The sequence below is a fragment of the Mustelus asterias genome, chromosome 8 (assembly GCF_964213995.1).
Source record: "Mustelus asterias chromosome 8, sMusAst1.hap1.1, whole genome shotgun sequence".
NCBI lineage: Eukaryota > Metazoa > Chordata > Chondrichthyes > Carcharhiniformes > Triakidae > Mustelus > Mustelus asterias.
Window position 1 is genome coordinate 135,113,966 of NC_135808.1, and position 25,809 is coordinate 135,139,774.

General features: G+C 48.4%; 1 protein-coding gene across 1 annotated transcript in view; it reads right to left on the reverse strand.

Annotated features, from left to right (window-relative positions):
* Positions 1-13,961: 13,961 nt before the first annotated feature.
* The window catches only part of col24a1 (collagen type XXIV alpha 1), a 445,996-nt gene continuing 434,148 nt past the window's right edge, over positions 13,962-25,809 (reverse strand). Inside the window, exons 56-59 of the mRNA XM_078219024.1 lie at positions 22,389-22,557; positions 22,195-22,304; positions 19,305-19,523; positions 13,962-16,431 (exon numbers count right to left, since the gene is read on the reverse strand). Coding sequence (XP_078075150.1) covers positions 16,285-16,431; positions 19,305-19,523; positions 22,195-22,304; positions 22,389-22,557 — 645 coding nt within the window. The 3' untranslated portion in view covers positions 13,962-16,284. The remainder of the gene's footprint in view (positions 16,432-19,304; positions 19,524-22,194; positions 22,305-22,388; positions 22,558-25,809) is intronic.

Below are 25,809 nucleotides of genomic sequence, written 5' to 3' on the forward strand. Positions count from 1 at the left end.
GCAGTGTTACTTGAGGTAGAGGGGATCATACTCCCCGTACACTTCTGGGTGGGCCCAAATGAAGAAGGGACAATTTTGGGAATAGACCTCCTGGGAGAGTTAGGAGCAGTGGTGGACGCTTTCAATAAGCGCCTGCTGTGGACGGCAAGGAAAGAACACAAGAGCGGGATCCAAGGATACTGGGTCCCTAATAAGAACGTAGCAGCCATAGGCATGGGGGCTCCGGCTCCGACGGCCCGAGACTGGAAGAAGGAGGGACTAGTGGGACTCTTATGTCAAGCACTACCCCGGGTCTGGGCTACAGGCAAGCAAGACTGCGGTCTCGTCACAATCCTTCCTTTACAAATACAAGGACCAGCCCATGCCCCTCATAAACAATATCCCATAAAACCCGAGGCGTTACAGGCAACCGAAACAATCGTCCAGGCTTTGGTTAAACGGGGCATTTGGGAGCCCTGTCAGTAATCCTGCGGGGCTTACAAACAGCAGGATTTAAGGTTAACCCAACCAAAGCACAACTCGCAAAACCAGAGGTCCGATATCTGGGGCATTACATAAGTCAGGGAAAGAAAACCCTTCCCACGGACCGAAAAACAGCAATTGCCAACATGACCCGTCCGAACACAGTTAGGGGGGTGCGTAGGGTAATGGGACTCTTTAATTACTGTCGGAATTTCATCGATCAGTTTGCATCCATAGCAGAACCTATCCAGCGATTGGTAAAAGGGGGGAGACCTCTGCTCAAGTGGCCGAGCTTATAGCATTAACAAAGGCCCTTAGCGCAGGAAGGGACAAAAGGGTAAACATATACACGGACAGTCAATATGCGTTCGGGGTGGTTCACGACTATATGATAGCATGGAATAGGCGCGGATTCATTACCGCAGCGGGGGGACACACTTCACAGGCAAGGTAATGAAACACGCATGTAAAACCTTAGGGATCCGACAGCGGTTCCATATACCATACCACCCCCAGAGTGCTGGAATGGTAGAGAGAATGAATCGCACCCTCAAGAACACGATAGCAAAAACTATCGCAGAAACAGGTCAGGGGTGGGTAGATGTCCTTCCCTGTATCCTGATGCGCCTACGGGCCACCCCAGGTCGAACCATAGGGCTCACCCCGTTCGAACTAATGACCGGGAGAGCAATGCGACTCCCCGAAAACATCGCCGTGGGAGGGGAAGAAATGACACCCCTCCGGGACAAGCTCAAACGATATGTGCAACACTTAGATTCACAACTCCGAGACCTGCACCACACAGCCAGGGACCAGCAAGCCATTAGAGACCAGGCTAAAAAGGAAAATGTCAGTCATACCCCCACCCTCCCTCGAGTAGGGGATAGGGTTTTGATTCGGATTGCCCCAGACCGACCCGGGTTTGCACCGAAATGGATGGGACCCCACGAGGTTATCCTTACCAGCGATACATGTGCGTGTGTCGATGTGAAAGGAAAAGGCCGATGGAAACATTGGTCGCAATTAAAATCCTATCACCACGGGGAAAGAGGACAGAGCAGACTGACTGAAAGGACAGAGGATGCTCCGTCCACTCCACGTATTGGCCCTTAACCATCTTTGTCCTTACAGCGGAAATCGAAATAACAACCTTTGTTTTCCAACACTAAAGGAACTATATGCCAACCGAGGCATGAATGTATATATGTAGATAGAAATAAGAATAAGATAAGTAAGACAAGTTCATCACCTAATATGAACCTAACGACTGGCGGCCACCAGGTTTTATATATCCTCCCCCAACCCCTCTCCAGAACCATGTGGACCACTTGGAGGATGATCCTCGCGGCGACCTTCCTGACGAGTGTGGCACCCGAAGAACACCCCATCTACCCGCGATTCCACGGGGTAGCCTTCAACACATCCGAGGCACTCTGTGTGCCAGCTGGACCGGACCCTATGAACAGTAGAACTTATCTTAACGCATGGCTACAAGTTTACCCGGGTATCAACGAGATCTGCTTCACTTGCACTTTAGAAGGACTCCGAACATGCATTCAACAGCGGGACCTCCAGAACAGAGACCAGTGCGTTTTTGGAACTCTCTGCGCCCTCCCCGACAACCCACAAGAGGCCCGACCACAGGACACTTTGAATTCAAACATGGACATTTGCGGCTATTACGGACTTGTTGAGGCTCCCGCAGTCTCATTGTATGTATGTTTTGCACCGCTTCCAACGCGGGCCCCCACGACCACAAGGCCCGAAATCTTACCCTGTCCCTTGCAAAGCAGGGGACCGGAGGGAGGACTGGTGTTGTGGAACGAGGGGGAAATTGTGTACGACAACGTAAAACATGAGGTGGTACCTGTCCTGATCGACATTTCAGGAATCCAGGTACCCAGGCATTGCTCAGAACGGGTACAGAACTTGTATCAGATGTTAGAGAGAGAGACCATAAAACGGGCCATTGACGCAATGGGGGCCACACACTACAGGGGAAACATAAACACCAACACATACCGAAGCAAACGGGGTATTATCAATGATATGCTCACAGGGCTGAATACAGGAGACACAATGATTAACTCCATTGACATCCAGGGCCTCAACAGTAAAATTGAACAGCTGAAAGGGGTAATGAAAAACATATTACAGCGGTCATTAGACCAGCAGGCGGAACAAGCATTCTTAGGGGAAGCGGGCGCCCATATCCAACTAGATGGGATTGCAGTGTTAGAAGCACATGCCCGAACTATCAATCGCCTCATAGACAGGGAAAGGGAAGACACTGCCCGGGTACAACAGGGACAGTTATGCCATGCATATGGTCAGTGGATGGTGGCACAAATACGACACAATTTGGACCAGGTACACAGGGGGGAAGTGCCCGATTGGATCGACAGCGCCCAACTAGCGCAACTCGCAGATCAGAAGGGGGTGCTGGATGACCGGACCCTGAAGGGGATGACACGAGTATATCCAGTAATCCCCGACTGCGAGGTTAGTGAGGGCACCGGGATAGGAATGGTTCTGCTAATTCCAACGGTCACACAGGACGCTGGACCATTCCCCATCTTCCGAATTGAAAATATTGGTGTTGTTAGGGGCAATGCTTCCCTCCGCTACCACATAACCGAAAACATGGCCATCTCCAAACATGGCATAATGTCCAGTGTTTCTCTCGCAGGGTGCAAGCAGAGGGGAGAGGTCACCATCTGTCCTCACCCACTGAGACAAGGAGAGGCAGCAGAATGTGGGTTTAACCGAACACAGGACTGCACCTTAGAGATTATACCCGTAGACCCACATTTCGCCCGGGCAGGATACGGGGGGCGGGGTAGATACTGTGTAGCTACCACACGTACATCATTCACATATAACGGATTAACATGCCCAATCCCCGACCCTAACTTCTGTTTTACCCCTCGCAAGCCAGTCACTATAGGTCAAGCTCACATCACCAATATCCGAAATAGGCAGACCATAGCCTTTAATGCCACAGACCCCCTAAAAGACAACCTAAGAGACTACCAAGAACCCGAGCAAGCCCCCATCCCACACCTGACCGAAGTCCTAAGGGAGCTCCGACTTAAAGTAGGACACTCCGTCCGATTATACCACCGGTTACAGTCACACATCAAAACCTTGGAACAAGATACCGAGACGGCGTTACGAAGTCAAACATGGGTACAGAAGGTGTGGGACTGGGGTCTAAATGTAAACATCCACCCCTGGGTCCGAATTACATCGCACACACTGGTGGTCATCCAACTCATCTTAGCCCTTTCCTGGGGATTGGCTACATGTTACACCTACCGCCAGCGGAAGAGAATGAAAGCACATAAGAACTTAGTTAGAACAATTGGTATGATGGGGCAGGTAACCAAGCGGGATGATTACTCCCGCCTACACATGATTTGACAAACTCCGGGACTTCCCTAAACTGTACGACTGCAGCGTACGGAGGCAGGAAGCACCGGACACAAAATATAATAAAGGGGAGAAAGATCGGTTAGAAAAGTGAAAAGGAAATAAACAACAAAAATTCACTTTTGACCGACAGGGGGGACTGTAGGCGGGCATAAATTTTGTGGGTATTAGGATTAGAATATTTCTTAAACTATAACTCGATAAATGAAGCAAAACAGGACAGCATTCAGCCAGAAAGGTGTGAGTAAGGCAAGCAGACATCTTTTAAACACAGAAACCAGGTTGACAAAGACTCAGGAACTCGCATCAATATGCTATTCAGAAAATACCATGAGACCTGGAAAACTTCCTGACATCCCATCAAACACCCATTGTCCAAAGGAATTCAGAGACATAAAGCAATTATCACACTCTTAAACCAAACTTTACATATTAAAACTCTAGACCAGAAAACCCATTAACGGGATAACTATAAAAGAAAACCATTTACACATCAAACTCCACACCCACAAACCTATTGAAACAGGATGATTATATCAGGAAACCACTCACAAACCATTTACATATCAAAACAGATCGTTACTATAACTGTACTCCGTTTTGGCAGGCAAGCAGAGTACTTTTCGGGACTGTCTTGTCTGTGTCCTGATTGTACCTCCGTCGACGTAAAACACTATAATAAACTGTGCTGCTATCAATCTTGGCTCTGGGTGCGAGTGGTGTGGTATCTGTTCACTCGCGCTAACAAGGGTCAGTCGCAAGGGGACACAAATTAAAAGTGAGGGGTGGGAGTTTTAGGGGCGTTTTGAGGAAAATCATTTTTACCCAGAGGGTGGTGAGGGTCTGGAATGCGCTGCCTGGGAGGGTGGTGGAGGGGGGATGCCTCACATCCTTTAAAAAGTACCTGGATGAGTACTTGGCACATCATAAAATTCAGGGCTATGGGGCCAAGTGCTGGGAAATGGGATTAGGTGGGCAAGTCAGGGCCTTTCATGTGTCGGTGCAGACTCGATGGGCCGAAGGGCCTCTTCTGCACTGTGGTATTCTGTGATTCTGTGATAGAAATGAAATCAAATGTCACAGGAAGATAAAAATAAAATACTGCAGATGCTGGAAATCTGAAATAAAAACAGAAAATGCTGGATAAACTCAGCAGGTAGTGGCAGCGTTAAAGTAATACTGTTCTTGTCTCTGACAGTATTTCTGTTCATTCTCCTTCGTTGCTTTCCATTCTCCTCTTGGTGTCTGCTTGAGTTTTGCTTTCACTGAGCACTGACCTCTATTCTATCCTTCCACCACATCAGTACCTTCTTTAGCCCTTACTACCATCGACGCTTTCTTTGTCTTGTGTCCATGACATCTTTGTCAAATTCTCCTTGACACCCACCCATCCCTGATCTCTTATTCTGCCCACTTCCGCCACCCGCACCCCCCTCACCAACTATATAATCCATCACATTTTATTCCTATTCAGCTCTGTCGAAGTCATACAGACTCTAAACGTTAATTCTATTACTCTCTTCACAGATGCTGCCAGACCTGATGAGCATTTATAGAATCGGTACAGAAAGAGGCCTTTCAGCCCATCGAGCCTGCTCCAACAACTACCCCACCCAGGCCATATCCCCACAACCCCACAAATGTACCCTGCTAATCCTCCTGACACTTAGGGTCAATTTAGCACGGCCAATCAACCTAACCCGCACATCTTTGGAGGGTGGGAGGAAACCGGAGCACCCGGAGGAAACCCACGCAGACACGGGGAGAACGTGCAGACTCCACACAGACAGTGACCCAAGGCTGGAATGGAATCCAGGTCCCTGGTGCTGTGAGGCAGCAGTGCTAAACACTGTGCATTTTTATTTGGAGATGGTCATTGCCTGATACTTGTGTACAAAGAACAAAGAAAATTACAGTACAGAAACAGGCCCTTTGGCTCTCCAAGCCTGCACCGACCATGCTGCCCGGCTTAACTAAAACCCCCTACCCTTCCGGGGACCATATCCCTCCATTCCCATCCTATTCATGTATTTGTCCAGACGCCCCTTAAAAGTCACTATTGTATCCGCTTCCACTCCCTCCCCCGGCAGCGAGTTCCAGGCACCCACCACCCTCTGTGTAAAAAACCTGCCTCATACATCTCCTTTAAACCTTGCCCCTCGCACCTTAAACCTATGTCCCCTAGTAATTGACTCTTCCACCCTGGGAAAAAGCTTCTGACTATCCACTCTGTCCATGCCTCTCATAATCTTGTAGACTTCTGTCAGGTCGCCCCTCAACCACCGTTGTTCCAGTGAGAACAAACCAAATTTCTCCAACGTCTCCTCATAGCTAATGCCCTCCATACCAGGCAACATCTTGGTAAATATTTTCTGTACCCTCTCCAAAGCCTCCACATCCTTCTGGTAGTGTGGCGACCAGAATTGAACACTATATTCCAAGTGCGGACGAACTAAGGTTCTATAAAACTGCAACATGACTTGCCAACTTTTAAACTCAATGCCCCGGCCGATGAAGGCAAGCATGCCGTATGCCTTCTTGACTACCTTCTCCACCTCTGTTGCCACTTTCAGTGACCTGTGTACCTGTGCACCCAGATCCCTCTACCTATCAATACTCTTCAGGGTTCTGCCATTTACTGTATATTTCCTATCTGTATTAGACCTTTCAAAATGCATTACCTCACATTTGTCCGAATTAAACTCCATCTGCCATCTCTCCACCCAAGTCTCCAACCGATCTATATCCTGCTGTATCCTCTGATGGTCCTCATCACTATCCGCAAATCCACCAACCTTTGTGTCGTCTGCAAACTTACTAACCAAACCAGTTACATTTTCCTCCAAATCATTTATATATATTACAAACAGCAAAGACCCAAGAACTGATCCCTGAGGAACACCACTTGTCACAGCCCTCCATTCAGAAACGCACCCTTCCACTGCTACCCTCTGTCTTCTATGAGCCAGTTCTGTATCCACCTTGCCAGCTCGCCTCTGATCCCAAATGAATGAATGAGTGAAGTAGCATGAATGTTACTTGCCACTCATTAGCCCAAGCCTGGATATAGTCCAGGTCTTGCTGCATATGGACACAGACTTCTTCAGTATCTGAGGAGCCAGGAATTATATGGAACGATGTGCAATCATTAGCAAACATCCCCACTTCTGACCTTATGACAGAGGGAAGGTCATTGATGAAGCAGCTGAAGATGGTTGGGTCGAGGACACTAACCCTGAGGGACACTAACCCTGAGATGTCCTGGAGCTGAGATGATTGACCTCCAACCATCACAACCATCTTCCTCTGTGTGATCCAGACTCGAAGCGCTGGCTCTATTCTCTCTCCACAAATGCTGTCAGACTTGCTGAGATTTTCCTGCTCTGTTTTTGCATCTTTCTTTGTGCCAGGTATGGCTCCATCCAGTGAAGAGTTTTCCCCTGATTCCCATTGACTCCAGTTTTGCTCGGGTTCCTTGATGCCGCACTCGGTCAAATGAAGCAGCAGTATAATATGAAGGGTACCATTCTTAGCAGTGTAGAGGATCAGAAGGACCTTGGGGTCCGGGTCCATAGGACTCTTAAATCGGCCTCGCAGGTGGAGGATGCGGTCAAGAAGGCGTACGGCGTACTGGCCTTCATTAATCGAGGGATTGAGTTTAGGAGTCTGGAGATAATGCTGCAGCTTTATAGGACCCTGGTTAGACCCCACTTGGAGTACTGCGCGCAGTTCTGGTCACCTCATTACAGGAAAGATGTTGAAGCCATTGAAAGGGTGCAGAGGAGATTTACAAGGATGTTGCCTGGATTGGGGGGCATGCCTTATGAGGATAGGTTGAGGGAGCTTGGTCTCTTCTCCCTGGAGAGACGAAGGATGAGAGGTGACCTGATAGAGGTTTACAAGATGTTGAGAGGTCTGGATAGGGTAGACTCTCAGAGGCTATTTCCAAGGGCTGAAATGGTTGCTACGAGAGGACACAGGTTTAAGGTGCTGGGGGGTAGGTACAGAGGAGATGTCAGGGGTAAGTTTTTCACTCAGAGGGTGGTGGGTGAGTGGAATCGGCTGACGTCGGTGGTGGTGGAGGCAAACTCGTTGGGGTCTTTTAAGAGACTTCTGGATGAGTACATGGGATTTAATGGGATTGAGGGCTATAGATAGGCCTAGAGGTGGGGATGTGATCGGCGCAACTTGTGGGCCGAAGGGCCTGTTTGTGCTGTGGCTTTCTATGTTCTATGTTCTATAACTAAATGTATTCTTACGGCTGAATTGAGATGAAAGAATCACAATTCCTCTTCGGAACCAGATTTGGCAACAGCAACAAGCAAGATTTTATTTCAAATTAAAATTGCCGTGTTACCTTTTCCCCGGTTCTATTTAATTCCATACTGCATCGTGTGTTACACATCACAGGTTGGCTTTTAAAAACCAAGAATGATTTTGAATATTTGGTGTGAGCATCATTGGAAAGATAGAACATAGAACGTAGAACATTACAGCGCAGTACAGGCCCTTCGGCCCTCGATGTTGCGCCGACCAGTGAAACCAATCTAAAGCCCCCCTGATCTACACTATTCCAATATCATCCATATGTTTATCCAATAACCATTTGAACGCTCTTAACGTTGACGAGTCCACTACTGCTGCAGGCAGGGCATTCCACGCCCTTACTACTCTCTGAGTAAAGAACCTACCTCTGACATCTGTCCTATATCTATCACCCCTCAATTTAAAGCTATGTCCCCTTGTGTTAGCCATCACCATCCGAGGAAAAAGGCTCTCACTATCCACCCTATCTAATCCTCTGATCATCTTGTATGCCTCTATTAAGTCACCTCTTAACCTTCTTCTCTCTAACAAAAACAGCCTCAAGTCCCTCAGCCTGGGGTCACATGTGGATCAGACCGGGTCAGGATGACAGATTTCCTTCTCTAAAGGACATTAGTGAACCATAGAATTCCAATGATGTAGTCCGGCCCATTGAGTCTGCTCCGATTCTCCAGAAGGGAATCGAACCCGGGTCCCTGGCGCTATGAGGCAGCAGTGTTAACCACTGTGCCACCGTGCTGCTGGGAATTGAACCCGGGTCCCTGGCACTGTGAGGCAGCAGTACCAACCACTGTGCCAGCATGTCACTTTTACTACAATCTGGTGGTTACTGGTCACCATTACTAATACCATCTTCTAATTATAGGTGCAATTTGAGTAAAATTATGTGGACTGCAGCGTTACAAGATGGCAGCTCACCACCACCTTCTCAAGGGCAACTGGGGATGGGCAATAAATGCTGGCCCAGCCAGCGACGCCCATGTCCCACGATTGAAATTCTCTGCCAAAATGGGATCTGAATTCACATTTCCAAATAGTTAATCCAGCTCACTCGGCCATTCACATAACACAATGCTGACTTCCCCAATTTAAAAACAATTCTTTCATTGGATGTGGGTGGCGATGGCTGGGCCAGCATTTGTTGCCAATCCCTTATTGCCCTTGGACTGCATGCTGGGCCATTTCAGAGGGTAGTTAAGAGTCAGTCACATTGCTGTGGGTCTGGAGTCACATGTCGGCCAGACCGGGTAATTTTTGGCAGATTTTCTTCCCTAAAGGATATTAGTGAACCAGATGGGTTTTTACAATCATTGATGGGAGTGTCATGGTCACCATTTATTGAGAGGAGCTTTATTATATTCCAGCTTTTATTATTACTGAACTCAAATTCCAGCTGCCATGGTGATGCTTGACCCCCATGACCCCATAGCCTGGGACTCTGGATTTTGAGTACAACATTTCCGCTACCCCAGCATCTTCCCACTAGGTGGTGAAAAAAGCATATGGAACACTCGCCTTTATCAATCGGGGTATAGATTACTAAAGCAGAGAGGTCATGAAGGAGTTGTATAGAACTTTGGTGAGGCCACAGCTGGAGCAGTGTGTGCAGTTCTGGTCACCACATTATAGGAAGGATGTGATTGCACTGGAGGGGGTGCAGAGGAGATTCATCAGGATGCTGCCTGGGATGGAGCATTGAAGTTATGAAGAGAGGTTGGATAGGATTGGGTTGTTTTCATTGGAGCAAAGACTGAGGGGGGGGTGGGGGCGACCTGATCGAGGTGTACAAGATTATGAGGGAGCAGCTGTTCCCCTTAGTTGAAAGGTCAATTACGAGGGGACACAAGTTAAAACTGAGGGGTGGGAGGTTGAGGGGGGATTTGAGGAAAAACCTTTTTACTCAGAGGGTGGTGACGGTCTGGAATGCACTGCCTGGGAGGGTGGTGGAGGGGGGATGCCTCACATCCTTTAAAAAATACCTGGATGAGTACTTGGCACGTCATAACATTCAGGGCTATGGGCCAAGTGCTGGCAAGTGGGATTAGGTGGGCAAGTCAGGGCCTTTCATGCATTGGTGCAGACTCGATGGGCCGAAGGGCCTCCTCTGCACTGTAGTGATTCTGTGATTAATGTGTAAAAGTCAATCGGTTTGGAATATGAAAAGCAGCTGCCACATTTACAAAGATATTTTTGGATGATTTCAAAAGTGTAATCTTCATAAAGCTCTGGCAGACATGTGATATCACTGGGTTAAAACTGTTGCCATGGAAATCCCTCCAGAGGTCAACATTAAGTTCTTCCACCTCCGTTCCAAGCTAATCTCCATCCGGATTTTGCTGTCAGCAGTAAACCAGGAAGCTATCGGAACATTGTCGTTCCCATTTAATCTTTCAGACAGCAGAGTAAGCAGCCAATCAGGCTGAATTATTCCCACAGGCTGCAAACCAGGAAGTTATCAACACTTTATCTTTTACATTGTTCAGGCAGCAAAGTAAATGATTTTGATTCGATTTGGGTTGATGTTTAAATATTAATATTAGCAAACTTGTTTTAATTATGCGATTTTTAAAATATAGAGTGGGGGGTGAGGGAGGGACTGCCCGGGCAGTACCCTGGCACTGCCAGAGGGGTCTGTGGGGGATATGCCAGGGGATCCATGATGGTAATGGCGGGGGTCAGAATTCCATGGTGGGGGTTTCAGTGGGGGAGGGAGGGGCTGGAATTCCATGGTGGGGGTTTTCGATGGGGCAGGGAGGGTGGGAATTCTGTGGTGGGAGGATTCCCTAATTCTCTTGTTAGCTTCTTGACATTGGGACACACTTTAAGAACAGCACCTCGATCTGTCAAGTGCCAAGGATGCGGGTGAGTGGGCGGGCGTGTGACATCGTGGGACTCCCCCCGCCTTGAGTTCTTTTTGGATCAGTGCTAAAAAAAGTTGAAGGAAAGCAGCAAAGGAGCCAGCGGGGATTTCCCTGACACACCGGATTTCCCACTTGGGATGGCACCTGGTCAAAAAATGAGAAAAATCCACCCTAAGTCAGACAGCAACTTTGGGATTTGTGTGTTATTCTGCGCCTGTGCAGATCCCAGGATTTGCTGCCAGTTTTAGCTGGGTATTGCGAGCTGTGACGTTAGTGACCCTTTGAAAAATGTTTTTTCAGAGACATGATTTCTAGCAGTAGCAAAAAAAGGACTCGCTGTAGCCCGGCAACACTGAAGCTACCAGTGTGGCCAGACTGACTACGATGAGTTCCTTTTACTGCTACTTCAATAGCTTAAGTGGAGCTTTGTGTTTAGTCTGGGATCAGTTTTTCGATCCTGCATTGGGAGGAGAAAAGGTCTGTTTTTGGACAGTATTCCTTTCTTTCCAGTGAGTTTAAGGTTTCAGTTCTGCAAGTTCTGAGGCTGCAGTTTAATTTTAGTTTTAGCAGGGGCATCGAGCAAGAAAGAGGCTCTCTCTGTCTCCCTGGTCTATTGGAAATTCTGCCGGTTATCTCAAGGCAACATTTTGCCTTCCAGAAGGAAAGTGCAGCCTTCAGAAAGACTCAATTCCAGTCAAGTGAGATTTTAATCTAAGACTGAGGAAAGGGTTTTGTCGATGAAAGGTTTGGTTTGTTGGAACAGCTTTAATGTTAATATATTATTGTTATTGTTTACTTCTGTTTTTTGTTTGTAATTGATAAAAGATATTGCTAATTTTCTTTCTATACATGTTAATTGTATTCTTAAATAAACTTTGTTTGATAAAAGCTCCCTAGTGGGTCATTGGAATCATACCTGAAGTGAATCATCTCATTCTCGTCCGAGCCAAATTCAAGATGCAAAACTTATGGTTGGGGCGGTCTCCATAAAGTGCTTTAGAGTTTCTAACCTGACCCATAACATTGCAAACTGAACAATTTCACCAACAATAATGACTGCAAAATCCAGGCCATTAACCAGAGCAATAAAAGCAAATTACTGCGGATGCTGGAATCTGAAACCAAAAGGGAAAATGCTGGAAAATCTCAGCAGGGCTGGCAGCATCTGTAAGGAGAGAAAAGAGCTGAAGCTTCGAGTTCAGGTGACCTTCCATTGACAAAGCTTTGACAAAGGGTCATCTGGACTCGAAACGTCACATGAGCAGCCTGGGAATGGAGGGATACAAACGATTGGTCTAGTTGGACCAAGGAGCGGCACAGGCTTGGAGGGCCGAAGGGCCTGTTTCCTGTGCTGTACTGTTCTTTGTTCTTTGCTCTCTCCTTACAGATGCTGCCAGACCCGCTGAGATTTTCCAGCATTTTCCCTTTTGGTTCCATTAACCAGAGCAATGCGCAGATCAAATCTGAAGGATTTTGACAAAGCATTGTCAACAATTCAACTTTTAAAACCTAAATGTTATTAATAAATTATCCTTAATGGGGTAAGAAAGCAAAGTGATTGGATACACATTTACAATTCACTAAAAGTAGCAATGCAACTTCACAAAGCCAGAAAGAAGCAAACACAATACTAGAAGAAAAGCATTAAAAAGCAGAGAGATTCTGTTAACATGTGTGTCAAACCTTGGTTAGACCATCCTCAGACTATGTTGCAGAGTTTTGTTTCCATGTTATAAAATGGATACGGAGATATTGGAGAAAATGTCCAATGGCCCATAAAGGTAACAGTAGAACACAGGGATATAATGATCAGGAGAGATCGAATAGACTGAGGTTCCTTTCTCTGGAAAGGGGAAAGCTGAACACAATCTGATCAAGCTCTTAACACAATTAAAGAGTTCGGTGGGATGGAAGTAGAGAAAATATTTCAGCTTATGCCGAAGGCCATCGAGATGCGAAAGTCATTACTAAATCCAACAGGGGATTCAGGAGAAAGGTCTTTAGCCAGAGGGTGGTGAGAATGTGGAACCCACTCCCCAGGGAGGTGAATAGTATTAGTACATTTACGGGGGAAGCTGGATAAACACATGAAGGAGAAAGGAATGGAAGGATATGCTGATTGGGTGAGATGACACGGGGTGGGAGGAGACTCGTGAGGAGCAGAAACACCAGCACGGAGCAGATGGGTCGAATGGTCTAATTCTGTGCTGGAAATACAGTGCGATGCCCTGTCATAGCCACAGACATGGAAAATTTACCACTTATCTTGATTTGAAAATGGGTTAGAATTTGGAAAAGCGATAGAATAATAGATAATGGGGTTTGCAGCTTTAGTTTAAGAGGTATCTCCAGGACTTGGGTAAAGCTTGTTTTCTGTCCTTTAAATTCTACAAAGTCTCATGTTTGAATGGAAATCATTTTAATCTCAGATGATTTAATTGCTTTGTTGAAATAGCAGACATTTTAAAGTTTATTTATTAGTGTCACAAGTAGGCTTATTTTAACACTGCAATGAAGTTACTGTGAAAATCCCCTAATCGCCACACTCCGGTGCCTGTTCGGGTACACTGCGGGAGAATTTAGCACGGCCAATGCACCTAACCAGCATGTCTTTCGGACTGAGGAAACCGGAGCACCCGGAGGAAACCCACGCAGACACGGGGAGAACGTGCAAATTCCACACAGACAGCGACCCAAGCCGGGAATCGAACCCGGGTCCCTGGTGCTGTGAGGCAGCAGTGCGACATTTCACCTGAACCTACGCATTTAAATGCTAATCTTCACAGAACATAAATTAAAGTCCTTCTTCGTCAAAGTTTCGAAACCTTAAAGTATAAGCACCGAATGATTAGAAAATGTAAAGTACAACTAAAACACCAGCAAGGAAAATTCAGCAAAGGAGCCACTTTATTGTACCAGAAATTGTAAAATCACCATGACGATGGAATAAGCAAGTCATTGATAACCAGAATTTAACAGCTGCAGGTTAAAGAGTTTTGCTGTGTTCCAGTTAAAGGAATTTGGAGTTATGGCATTATTTTGGAAATTGAATATTACATATATTACAAATTGGTTACAATGACAGTTATCATCATGGCATCTTAGTTACGTATTTAACACAACAGTTTAGTGTCGTATTGACTGGAGTCCATTTTGTTTAAGGTATTTTTCAGTAAATAAGCAATGATCCAACCAATAAGATGACGAAATAGACGACATATCTGCAATTGTTGTAGCAATGTCGGCACACTGCTTTGGGGACGAAATGGGAACTCGCTGTTTGTGCATTGTCGCTAACAGCTGCCTCAGCGATAGGTCAAGTGGAATGAAACTTGTATTTGATGAACTGATTGGTTGGCCCAGCCTAAAACCAACCGTACAAAATATCCACAAGTAACATTTAATTGCATGTCAGAGTGAGTGTTCAGAATTTAATATATAATGGCAAGGTACAACCTCAAAGCTGAACAGAAAGCGTGAAGTTGTTCTACAACATTCCCCTGACTAGCTAAGCTTTTCCATCTATCTACAGGCACCATACATACTGTACCAATCTGTACAGCGCATCCACACAGTATGACACACGATTGGTATAATTACACAGTTCATATAAATAATGTTTCTGATAGAAATGAATGACCAAATAAGTACTTTTTAAACAGAAATACTGAATGTAGCCAGTACATACATTTCGAGAAAAATAATCAAATCAAAACCTCAGTTTGTTGAAACAATTAGCACCTTATTAACCTCAGCACCCAGGACAGGGAGAGTGATAGGTCCAAAGTTATCCCGTTTCTTCTGTCCATGATGTCCATCGAATGGGCAAGCTTTGAGATTCAGGATGGCAAGGGAGAGCAGTAATGCCAACACAGAGTCAATATCTAGAGTCCTGTGCCCGCCATACTAGATCGCACTCCTAGTCTTGCACATCTCACCTGTAGAATCATCACTGGGTGGGGTTTGGGTGGCTCTCCGCACCCTGTTTGGAGAGATGGCAGCAATGCCCTCCTCCTGAGAGGGTTCAGATGGCCGTTGTCTGGGTGTCTAATGTTTTCCCTCTGTGGGGAGTGGTTGGGGAGGAGGAAGGGGGGAGGGTGGTGCGGTGACACTAAGGTACGGAGCTGATGGTGGTGGGTGCATAGGGAAGGTCTCATTAGGGTCGAGTTGGGCACCAAGGGGATACGCATGTCCATGGAGGGCAGATTCTCAGTAATCTGGGATCTGAGCCAGGCTGCACCGGTTTGCAGTTTTCTAACATGGCGTTGGTGCCCAACCTTTCCAGTGAATGGTTGTTGGAGAGATCAGCCTGGCTCCTGGTGGACTCACTCTTTCCCATTTGGATCCCAACAACCAGGTAAGCTAACCACCACCCCCCCCCCCGCCTCCCCCACCCCCTCCCCACCTCCTCCCCCAGGGTGGATTTAGCTGCACAGACTGTGTGGCAGGATACTGGTCAGATTTTGGATTTAGATTGGGAATGTCACACCCTGACTCTTGCTAGCTTCAGAGAAGCGAATGTGTCCCTACACAACACAGGGAGCCACTCAATATCAGCCAACATGGGATTCTCAATGGACCACTTCATTAACCAGGAGGGACATCCACCTCTGTCAGCCACCCACGCAGTCAACACAAAACCCTCAGATGGGAGACAGACGGCATATCGGAGGTAGAGAAATCTTCCAGAAGTATCACTGTTCGAAGCTGAAGGGAAGATGATGAAACTTGATATTAGCTTCCATCCATTCTCATCATGAGACATTCGCACATGTTTGCGACACGTAGCCACCAGTGCTGCTAATGATCTTTCCTTTGTCAGTTGTTTTTGGGATTTGTGAGTGAATGGACCTCCAGTCATAATCGCTACATCGCTGAAAGGTTCCATCGACAAATGCTTTCAAAAGGAACTCTGGCAGGAAGCACAAAGTATTGTGCAGCATAAACCAATTCCCCAGAACTGCAGTGAGCAGCTTTCCATCAATCCGGCATCGATCCATTCTTCCTGAGAAGTCAGTTTGAAAAAATATATATTCCTGGATTTTCCACAGTGAGAAGTCTCACAACACCAGGTTAAAGTCCAACAGGTTTTCCACAGTGAACAGGGATAAACTCTCCAAGAACTTCCAAGCTAAGGGTAGACTAGCTTCTGGTTCCAGCTTCCTTACAATGTTGATAAGGAGACCCCAAGTCCACTGTCCTGTTATAGAAAGCAAACTGGACCGATTTCTATGCGAAATTGCTTTGCTGGCTTGAGAAGAGGGAGTCTCTCAATGTCAACAATCGGAAGTTGACTCACGACCTGAGTGTGAAACATGAACTGTGTCAGCTGCCAGCTTCCATCCTGAATCTGTAATGAACAAACAAACAGCAGTCTGAGACAGAGGGGCTAAGGGATGAGGAGGGGGAGTTACTGATACACAAACCCAGACTCACTGCAATGTGGTTCGCTCTTAACTGTGTCCTCAAATGCTCTCGGGGGGTGGATTGGCCCTTTAACAGGGGGCATTTCCCCAATGGAATCGATCGAGGGTGACCCGACGGAGCCTGAATCAACAAAGGCTTTTTTGCCAAATAAAGAGTAACAAGTACAATGAGTTCAGACACGATTACGATGCTCGAATCCCTGGTTCCAACTCCGAGTCCCTCCTCCACCCGGAGTCTGCCCCCTCCAGCCGATTGGCCCAGCTTCCCACCGGGACATCCATAGGGTCCTCACCAATCACGTGGCCCTCGGGAAACGCCTCCCTGTCCCTTAAAGGGCCACACTATTACACCTAACAAGCCACTCAGTTGTCTCAAGGTAAATCGGACAGGGGCAATTGATTTTCCAGCAATGCCACCACCCTGTGAATAAAAACAATTGCAGCATAGAATCCTAGAGCCCTACAGTACAGAAGGAGGCCATTCAGCCCATCGAATCTGCACCGACCACAATCCCACCCAGGTCCGATCCCCATAACCCCATGCATCTACCCTAGCTAGTCCCCCGACACTAAGGACAATAATTTAGCATGGTCAATCCACCTAACCCACACATCTTTGGACTGTGGGAGGAAACCGGAGCACCCGGAGGAAACCCACGCAGACGCGGGGAGAACGTGCAAACTCCACACAGACAGTGACCCGAAGCCCGAATTGAACCTGGGACCCTGGCGCAGTGATGCAGCAGTGCTAACCCACTGTGCCACCGTGCTGCCCCTACGAGCAGTAAGGTTCATTGCTAGAGGAAGTGTGAATTCGATATTAATTGAATACGGGTGATGGGCAAACACTTGATCCGCTATAAATAGACCCAGGCTGCCATTTTCCAGCCCCACCGTGCTCTGGGGGAGAATGCGTTGGTGCGTCGCAGGGCCGAGGAATTGCAGTTCAGGTGTTTGCCACGTTCTGCGCCAGCACAGAATGAGTATTTAAATATGCTGAGTCTATTTGAGACCGGATTCTCCCAGCTCTCGGGATTTTCCAACCCTCAGGAGCAGCGAGCACTTGGCAAGAATCATTGCTGGTCTGGAGATCTGAAATAAAAACAGGAAATGCCAGACAAACTCCGCAGGTCTGACGGGGAGAGAGAAACAGAGTTAATGTTTCGAGTCCATTCTGCCTCTTTTTCAGATTCGATCTTTGGTTCCAAATAGCCCAATATCCGGAATTCTCCAACTCCGTTCACCCTGCTGCTGCTGCCAGCAAGAACGGAGAACTTGACGCTCAGCCAAAATTTCATTCACTGCAGCAGGACCGGAGAATCCCAGCCGCGGGCGAGGATGGAGAATCCCAGCCGCGGGCGAGGATGGAGAATCCCAGCCGCGGGCGAGGATGGAGAATCCTAGCCATGGGCGAGGATGGAGAATCCCAGCCGCGGGCGAGGATGGAGAATCCCAGCCGCGGGCGAGGATGGAGAATCCCAGCCGCGGGCGAGGATGGAGAATCCCAGCCGCGGGCGAGGATGGAGAATCCCAGCCATGGGCGAGGATGGAGAATCCTAGCCATGGGCGAGGATGGAGAATCCTAGCCATGGGCGAGGATGGAGAATCCCAGCCGCGGGCGAGGATGGAGAATCCCAGCCGCGGGCGAGGATGGAGAATCCCAGCCGCGGGCGAGGATGGAGAATCCCAGCCGCGGGCGAGATGGAGAATCCTAGCCATGGGCGAGGGTGGAGAATCCCAGCCACGGGTGAGGATGGAGAATCCCAGCCGCGGGCGAGGATGGAGAATCCCAGCCGCGGGCGAGGATGGAGAATCCCAGCCACGGGCGAGTTTGGAGAATCCCAGCCGCGGGCGAGGATGGAGAATCCCAGCCGTGGGCGAGGATGGAGAATCCCAGCCGCGGGCGAGGATGGAGAATCCCAGCCGCAGGCGAGGATGGAGAATCCCAGCCGCGGGCGAGGATGGAGAATCCCAGCCGCGGGCGAGGATGGAGAATCCCAGCCTTTACCTCTCCTCCGACTACCTGAGTTTCTCCATCACTTTTGGTTTTTATATGAGAGAAGACAGAGGTTTGATAGTTATTTATAGAATCCTACAGTGCAGAAGGAGGCCATTCGGCCCATCGGGTCTGCACTGACAGCAATCCCACCCGAGCCCTATCCCCGTAACCCCACGCATTTACCCCAGCTAGTCCCCCTGACACTAAGGGTCAATTTAGCATGGCCAATCGACCTAACCCACGTATCTTTGGAGATTATTGTTATTTAATATTATGAAAATATGCGATTGGCCAAATGTAGAGTAGATGATATTTCCACACAAGGAGATCAAAAGTAGGGCTCATAAATATAAGATAGTCACTAATAAATCCAATATAGAATCCAAGAGAAATTCCTTTGCACAAAGAATGTGAATCTCACTCCCATAAGGAGTGGGTCAGATAATGAGTATGGATATATTTAAGGGAAAGCTGGATCAGGTGCAAGGGAGAAAGGGATAGAACGATGTGCTGATAGGGTCAGATGAAAGGTGGGGGGGAGGGAGGAAGCTTCCTATGTTGTCCATTTGGTGTTGTTTTATGTTCAGAATATTTTCGAAACACACCAGAAAGACACCTATGATTGTCATGCTGATTTTGCCAAAACAGGAATTAACCTGCCCTGACAAAGGGTCATCCAGACTCGAAACGGTTCTATTCTCTCTCCACAGAGGCTGTCAGACCTGCTGAGATTTTCCAGCATTTCCTGTTTGCGTATCAAAAATTAACCTGAATTGTGAATGACAAGATGCACATTACCTTGCACCCGTCTCTTATAACCTTGGGTTGAGATACTGTATTTGCTGAAAATATCTCTCCATTCCATCCTCTAAAGCGCATGGAATTGGCGTAGGGATCTTTGTTGGTGGTGTTCTTCCAGACGGGGAAATTGAGACAATGAATTGTGATGGTCTGGACGGCCTCTGAACTTAATAAATGCAAAAAGTTCATTTGCACATTCCCAATTCCAAAGTCCAGCTGCAAAGAAAAATATCCGGTTAAAGGCAGGTCAGTGAAAAATCCTAAAACAGCCAACTGGCTTCGACAGAAGAGAAAATGCTGCCAATGACGGTTCCCGGGAGAGACTGGAGAGGCTGAGATTGTTCTCCTCAGCTGTGGAGATGCCGGCGTTGGACTGGGGTGGGCACAGTAAGTAGTCTCACAACACCAGGTTAAAGTCCAACAGGTTTATTTGGTAGCACGAGCTTTCAGAGCGCCGTTCCTTCAGGCATTCACCCGAGGGAGGAGCAGCGCTCCGAAACCTCGTGCTACCAAATAAACCTGTTGGACTTTAACCTGGTGTTGTGAGACTATTTACTTGTTCTCCTCAGAGCAGAGAAGGGTGAGAGGAGATTTAACAGAGGTGTTTAGGATTCATGCTGGGAGAGTAAGTAAGGCTGTTTCCCAGTGGCAGGAGGGTCAGGGGTCAGAGAGTTTAAGGTGATTAACAGAAGAGCCAGAGGGAAGGTGAGAAAACATCTCTTTGAGGCAGTGAGATCTGGATGGGCAAAGTCTGAGGCGGACTCAATGGTAACAAACAGAACAGAATTGGCTGAATACTTGAGGGAGTGGCTTTGCGTGATTCAGAGGAAAGAGCAGTGGGAGGGGCAGGGGTGGTGGTGCTAATTGTATTGTTTTTTCAAGGCACAGTAATGATGGGCTGAATGGCCTCCTATGTTTTCGTGTCAAACAAGAAAATAAAGTTCTCACAGGGTATTGACTGAGTAATGTTCTGAGGCTGAAATCTATTTTATTATTTTTTTCATTCATTCGTGGGACACGGGCGTCGCTGGCTGGGCCAGCATTTATTGTCCATCCCTAGTTGCCCCCGAGGGCAGTTGAGAGTCAACCACATTGCTGTGGCTCTGGAGTCACATCTAGGCCAGACCAGGTAAGGACAGCAGATTTCCTTCCCTAAAGGATATTAGTGAACCAGATGGGTTTTTCTGACAATCGACAATGGTTTCATGGTCATCAGTAGATTCTTAATTCCAGATATTTTGAATTGAATTCAATTTCCACCATCGGTCATGGTGGGATTTGAACCCAGGTCCCCAGAACATTAACTGAGCTTCCAGGTTGATAGTCTAGCGATAATACCACTAGGCCATCACCTCCCCTTATTTGACATGTATCTGTGAGCATGCCTCAGCGAGGGTCATTGGGTTGCAGAACATTGCCGGATTGCATCCTCTCTCCAGTTGAGGGCAGCTGGGTTAGTGAGAGGTATCCAGCAACAAGTGCCCTCCACTCCGATTGCCAACCAGAAACTCCTACATAGCTGAAACATCGATTAGAATTGACAGCACAGAAACCATAAGACCATAAGACATTGGAGCAGAATTAGGCCACTCAGCCCATCGAGTCTACTCCGCCATTCAATCATGGCTGATATTTTTCTCATCCCCATTCTCCTGCCTTTTCCCCATAACCCCTGATCCCCTGATTAATCAAGAACCTATCTATCTCTGTCTTAAAGACACTCAATGACCTGGCCTCCACAGCCTTCTGCGGCAGCGGGTTCCACAGATTCATCACTCTCTGGCTGAAGAAATTCCTCCTCATCTCTGTTTTAAAGGAACATCCCTTTAGCCTGAGATTGTGCCCTCTGGTCCTAGTTTTCCCTACTAGTGGAAACATCCTCTCCACGTCCACTCTATCCAGGCCTCGCAGTATCCTGTAAATTTCAGTAAGATCCCCCACTCATCCTTCTAAACTCCAACAAGTAAAGACACAGAGTCCTCAACCGTTCCTCATACGATCATTCTTGTGAACCTCCTCTGGACCCTTTCCAAGGCCAGCATATCCTTCCTTAGATATGCGGCCCAAAACTGCTCACAATACTCCAAATGGGGTCTGACCAGAGCCTTATACAGCCTCAGAAGTACATCCCTGCTCTTGTATTCTAGCCCTCTCGACATGAATGCTAACATTGCATTTGCCTTCCTAACTGCTGACTGAACCCGCACATTAACCTTAAGAGAGTCTGGAACAATGACTCCCAAGTCCCCAAACAAGCTACTGAGTTGAGTTGGTCTGTGCCAGTGTTTATGTTCCAGTTCAGCATTGTGTCACTCTGCTCCATCTGACGATATCGACGTGTCCTACCATTCCTCACTCCCTCATTAGTCCAATAAAATTGCTCCTTTTTTATCCTCACTCACTCTGAAGTTGCTTCAATGGTGTTTGCTGGAAACAGCACAGACGGTCATTCAGCCCATTGAGTCCATGCTGGCTCTTTACAATCCAAATGGGCAGCACGACACAGTGGTCAGCACTGCTGTCTCACAGCGCCCGGGACCCGGGTTCAATTCCGGCCTTGGGTGACTGTCTACGTGGAGTTTGCACGTTCTCCCCGTGTCTGCGTGGGTTTGCACTGGATGCTTCAGTTTCCTGAAAGATGTCTGAAAGATGTCCGGGTTAGGTGGGTTGGCCGTGCTAAATTGCCTCTGTGTCGAGGGATTAGCGGGGCAAATATGTGGAGTTATGGGAGTGGGACCTGGGTAGGATTGTCGTTGGCGCAGGTGCGATGGGCCAAAGGGCCCCCTTCTGCACTGTAGGGATTCTATGATTCTCCTGTGATTAGCTTTCTCTGCTCTGAGGAGAACAATCCCAGCTTCTCCAGTCTCTCCGCACTCACTGTACTGACCTTCGATGTACTGACAGGGTGCAAACATGTTTGGCCGCCAGTGCTAAAATTGCAGAATACTTCGATTGTATCTGAAGGGCAGCCCAAGTTGGGGTCGATCCAGTATTTATCTGCGGGGTGGAGAGAGAACTGGCATTAGAAACCCGCTCTGAGAAACCATCGCTGCTTCCAAGATAGAAGTGAAATGTGCTCACCATTCGACAGTTTACTTTCACAGTTCAGCAAGTCCCGACAGACACGGACAGGGTGTTCCCTGGTCCCCAGCGGGTTCTTGATACTGTGCATCAGGCTGCTGAGATAGTGCAGGGTTTTGAATATCTCGAAACCTTGTTCCAGGATTGGCACTTCAGCGTTCTGGTAATTCTACAGAACATTATGAATATGGGTGTGAGACCGGGAGATAGGAACAGAGACAGTGTCATCAGAAAAACATCCACAGCACCGTGGTCAAAGCACAAATCCACACACTGCACAACGATCCAGTCTGTGGGCCCGATTCTCCCATCGCCATGCGCTAATTGTTTGGCGTGTCGGGTTGGCAGATGCGCGTGTCGGCCATTTTGTGGGATTTGTTCGTGCGTGCGTTCCCGACGCATGCGCGTCTCCCACCGCCAGAGAGGCAGGTGCAGTCGGGACCGCGCTGGAAACCGGCGGGAAGACAGGTAAGTGATTTTAATCTGTTTGTAATGTGATTTAAATGTCATTATCAGGCCCAGCACGGAATGCCTTGGGTCCGATAGCATCTCCCACCCCAACAGGAATACTTCACTCCGTTGGGGTTTAGAATAGCTCCCCATGTTCGGGGAACGAGCGGGAGACCCCGCTGCAGTGAAGGGGGGGGCAATCGGGGCCTCCCAGGGGGTCAGGCAGTGGGGAATGGTGCCCCCTGGGCATGGGCACCCTGGCAGTGCCAGCCTGTGCCCTGTGGCACTGCCCAATGGGCAAGGTGCCCATGCCCAGGGAGTGCATAGGCACTGCCCACCGGGCATCGGGCAGTGCAGGGCCTATTGTGAGGCTTAGGGGTGATCAGTGGCGGTGGGGGGGTCCTGTTGCTACTCTGCGTGGGGATCAGTCAGGGCTGGAGGGTGGCCAGCGATTGGGGTGGGCTGGGGGAGGGTTGGTCTGCTGAGGGGGTCTGCCTCCTGTGTGTGTGTGGGGGGTGGGGGGGGGGGTCAGTCCGGTGGGGGTGGTGGGGCAGGTGGGGGATGGGATCATCACTGCTGTGCTGTGGGGTGGGGGGGTGGGGTGGACATTGGGACGCTCTGGGACGGGAGGGAGATTGGGGCTGGCCCGGGAATGGTTGTGGGTGCCGCGATCGGGCCGTGGGAGGGTTGGAGGGGCAGCACTGCGGGGGTCCCGGGCTGGCCAGCGATCTCAGATGTCTCAACACCAGAGATCTTGCACTGTGAAGCTCATTGATGACGCTTGTGTGAGAACACGCTGAATCACGTGGGAGAGCGGGCAGGCGGGCAGAGAGTGGTCTGTCCGCCATTACCTCACAGGCTCCAACATCCAGGCACCTTATTTAAATGGCCCCCAACAGCCAGTCACTCTTCCACTCCACTCCGTCACCCTCCTCCTACCCCTCCTGCCTCCATCTCAGCCCTCCGCTGTGCCCAGCCTTGGTACAGTGTGTGCACCGGGCAGTCTCTATCTCTCAGTGCCAGTGTGAGCGGGAGGTGAAAGCAGCGTCTACTGACCTCGGAACCTTCGGCAGCTGCATGCCACATCTGTACAGTTGTGAAACAGGGTCTTCTAAATTGGTGTGTGTGGGGTGTTTAATTTGGAGGGGTGGCGGGTGGCAGATGGCGGGGGTGGCGGGGGGTGGTGGAAGATGTTGGTCTTTTTATGAGTGGTGATGAATTGCAAAGGGGGTTCCCACCACAGCTGTCAGGAATATCGGGGGATCATGATTCCGACATTGGAAAATGGATTTTTGGCCTCCTGCCAAATCCTGCTAATCCAACCACACACCACCCCCAACCCCCTCACCCTCCCCCCTTTCCCATCGCTCAGAAAATTCCACCCTACGAAGCAGATGACAGATTCCAATGTATTGTTCAAACGAGAGTGTACATTTATTTATTAATCACGTAACTCTGGGGCGGCACGGTGGCACAGTGGTTAGCACTGCTGCCTCACAGCGCCATGGACCCGGGTTCGATTCCCGGCTTGGGTCACTGTCTGTGCGGAGTCCGCACGTTCTCCCCGTGTCTGTGTGGGTTTTCTCCGGGTGCTCCGGTTTCCTCCCACAGTCCAAAGATGTGCGGGTTAGGTGGATTGGCCATGATAAATTGCCCCTTAGTGTCGGGGGGACTAGCTAGGGTAAGTGCCTAGGGTTATGGGGATAGGGCCTGGGTGGGATTGTGGTTGGTGCAGATTTGATGGGCCGAATGGTCTCCTTCTGCACTGTAGGATTCTATGATTCTATGCACCACATCATAGAAGAGTGTCCAATCCAGAGACTTAGCAGAGGCCTATCCACACACAACACAGCAGGACCCGGAAGAAACTCTTGGCTTCGGGACTTTGAATTTATTAAACAAATAAAAGTGAGTTGTCGCTGTAGAATTCAACGTCAATCAAATCCACAAATGTTGACCACTTTGTATAGAAACACTCAACAACATGTTAAGATTCACTGAAGTACCAAGTAGTACTAACTAGGGCAGCACGGTGGCACAGTGGTTAGCACTGCTGTCTCACAGCACCAGGGATCTGGGTTCGATTCCCGGGTTGGGTCACTGTCTGTGTGGAGTCTGCACGTTCTCCCCGTGTCTGCGTGGGTTTCCTCCGGGTGCTCCAGTTTCCTCTCACATTCTGAAAGACGTGCTGGTTAGGGTGCATTGATCTGAACAGGCGCCGGAGTGTGGCGGCTAGGGAAATTTCACAGTAACTTAAAGTAAGCCTGACTTGTGACAATAATAAATAAACTTTATCTTTACTTTAAACTAATGCCGAGATTTCTGCAGAAAATGGAATTTGATATTTAATTGGATGAAAAGGGCACTATGGACATTTCTTTAAATAGCTGGGGTTCACTGCGTCCAATCTTTCCACAGCCTCACTCTTCCCATTCTCTGTAACATTCCCTAATCCCACACACTCGAAGAGCTCTGCACTCCTCCAAATCCGGCCTCCTGCCTTTCTCCAGTTTTATCACCCCCATCAAGTTTAAAAGTTGATTTATTCATTAGTCACAAGTGGGCTTACATTAACACTGCAATGAAGTTACTGCACTCAACCCTGGAACACCTCGATAACAAGGACACCTATGTCAGACTCCTATTTATTGACTACCGCTCAGCCTTCAACACCATTATTCCTACGAAACTCATCTCCAAACTCCGTGGCCTGGGCCTCGGCACCTCCCTCGGCGACTGGATCCTGAACTTCCTAACTCACAGACCACAATCAGTAAGGATAGGCAACAACACCTCCTCCACGATCATCATCAACACTGGTGCCCCACAAGGCTGTGTTCTCAGCCCCCTACTATACTCCTTATACACCTATGACTGTGCGGCCAAATTCCCCTCCAACGCAATTTTCAAGTTTGCTGATGACATCACTGTAGTGGGTTGGATCTCAAACAATGATGAGACAGAGTACAGG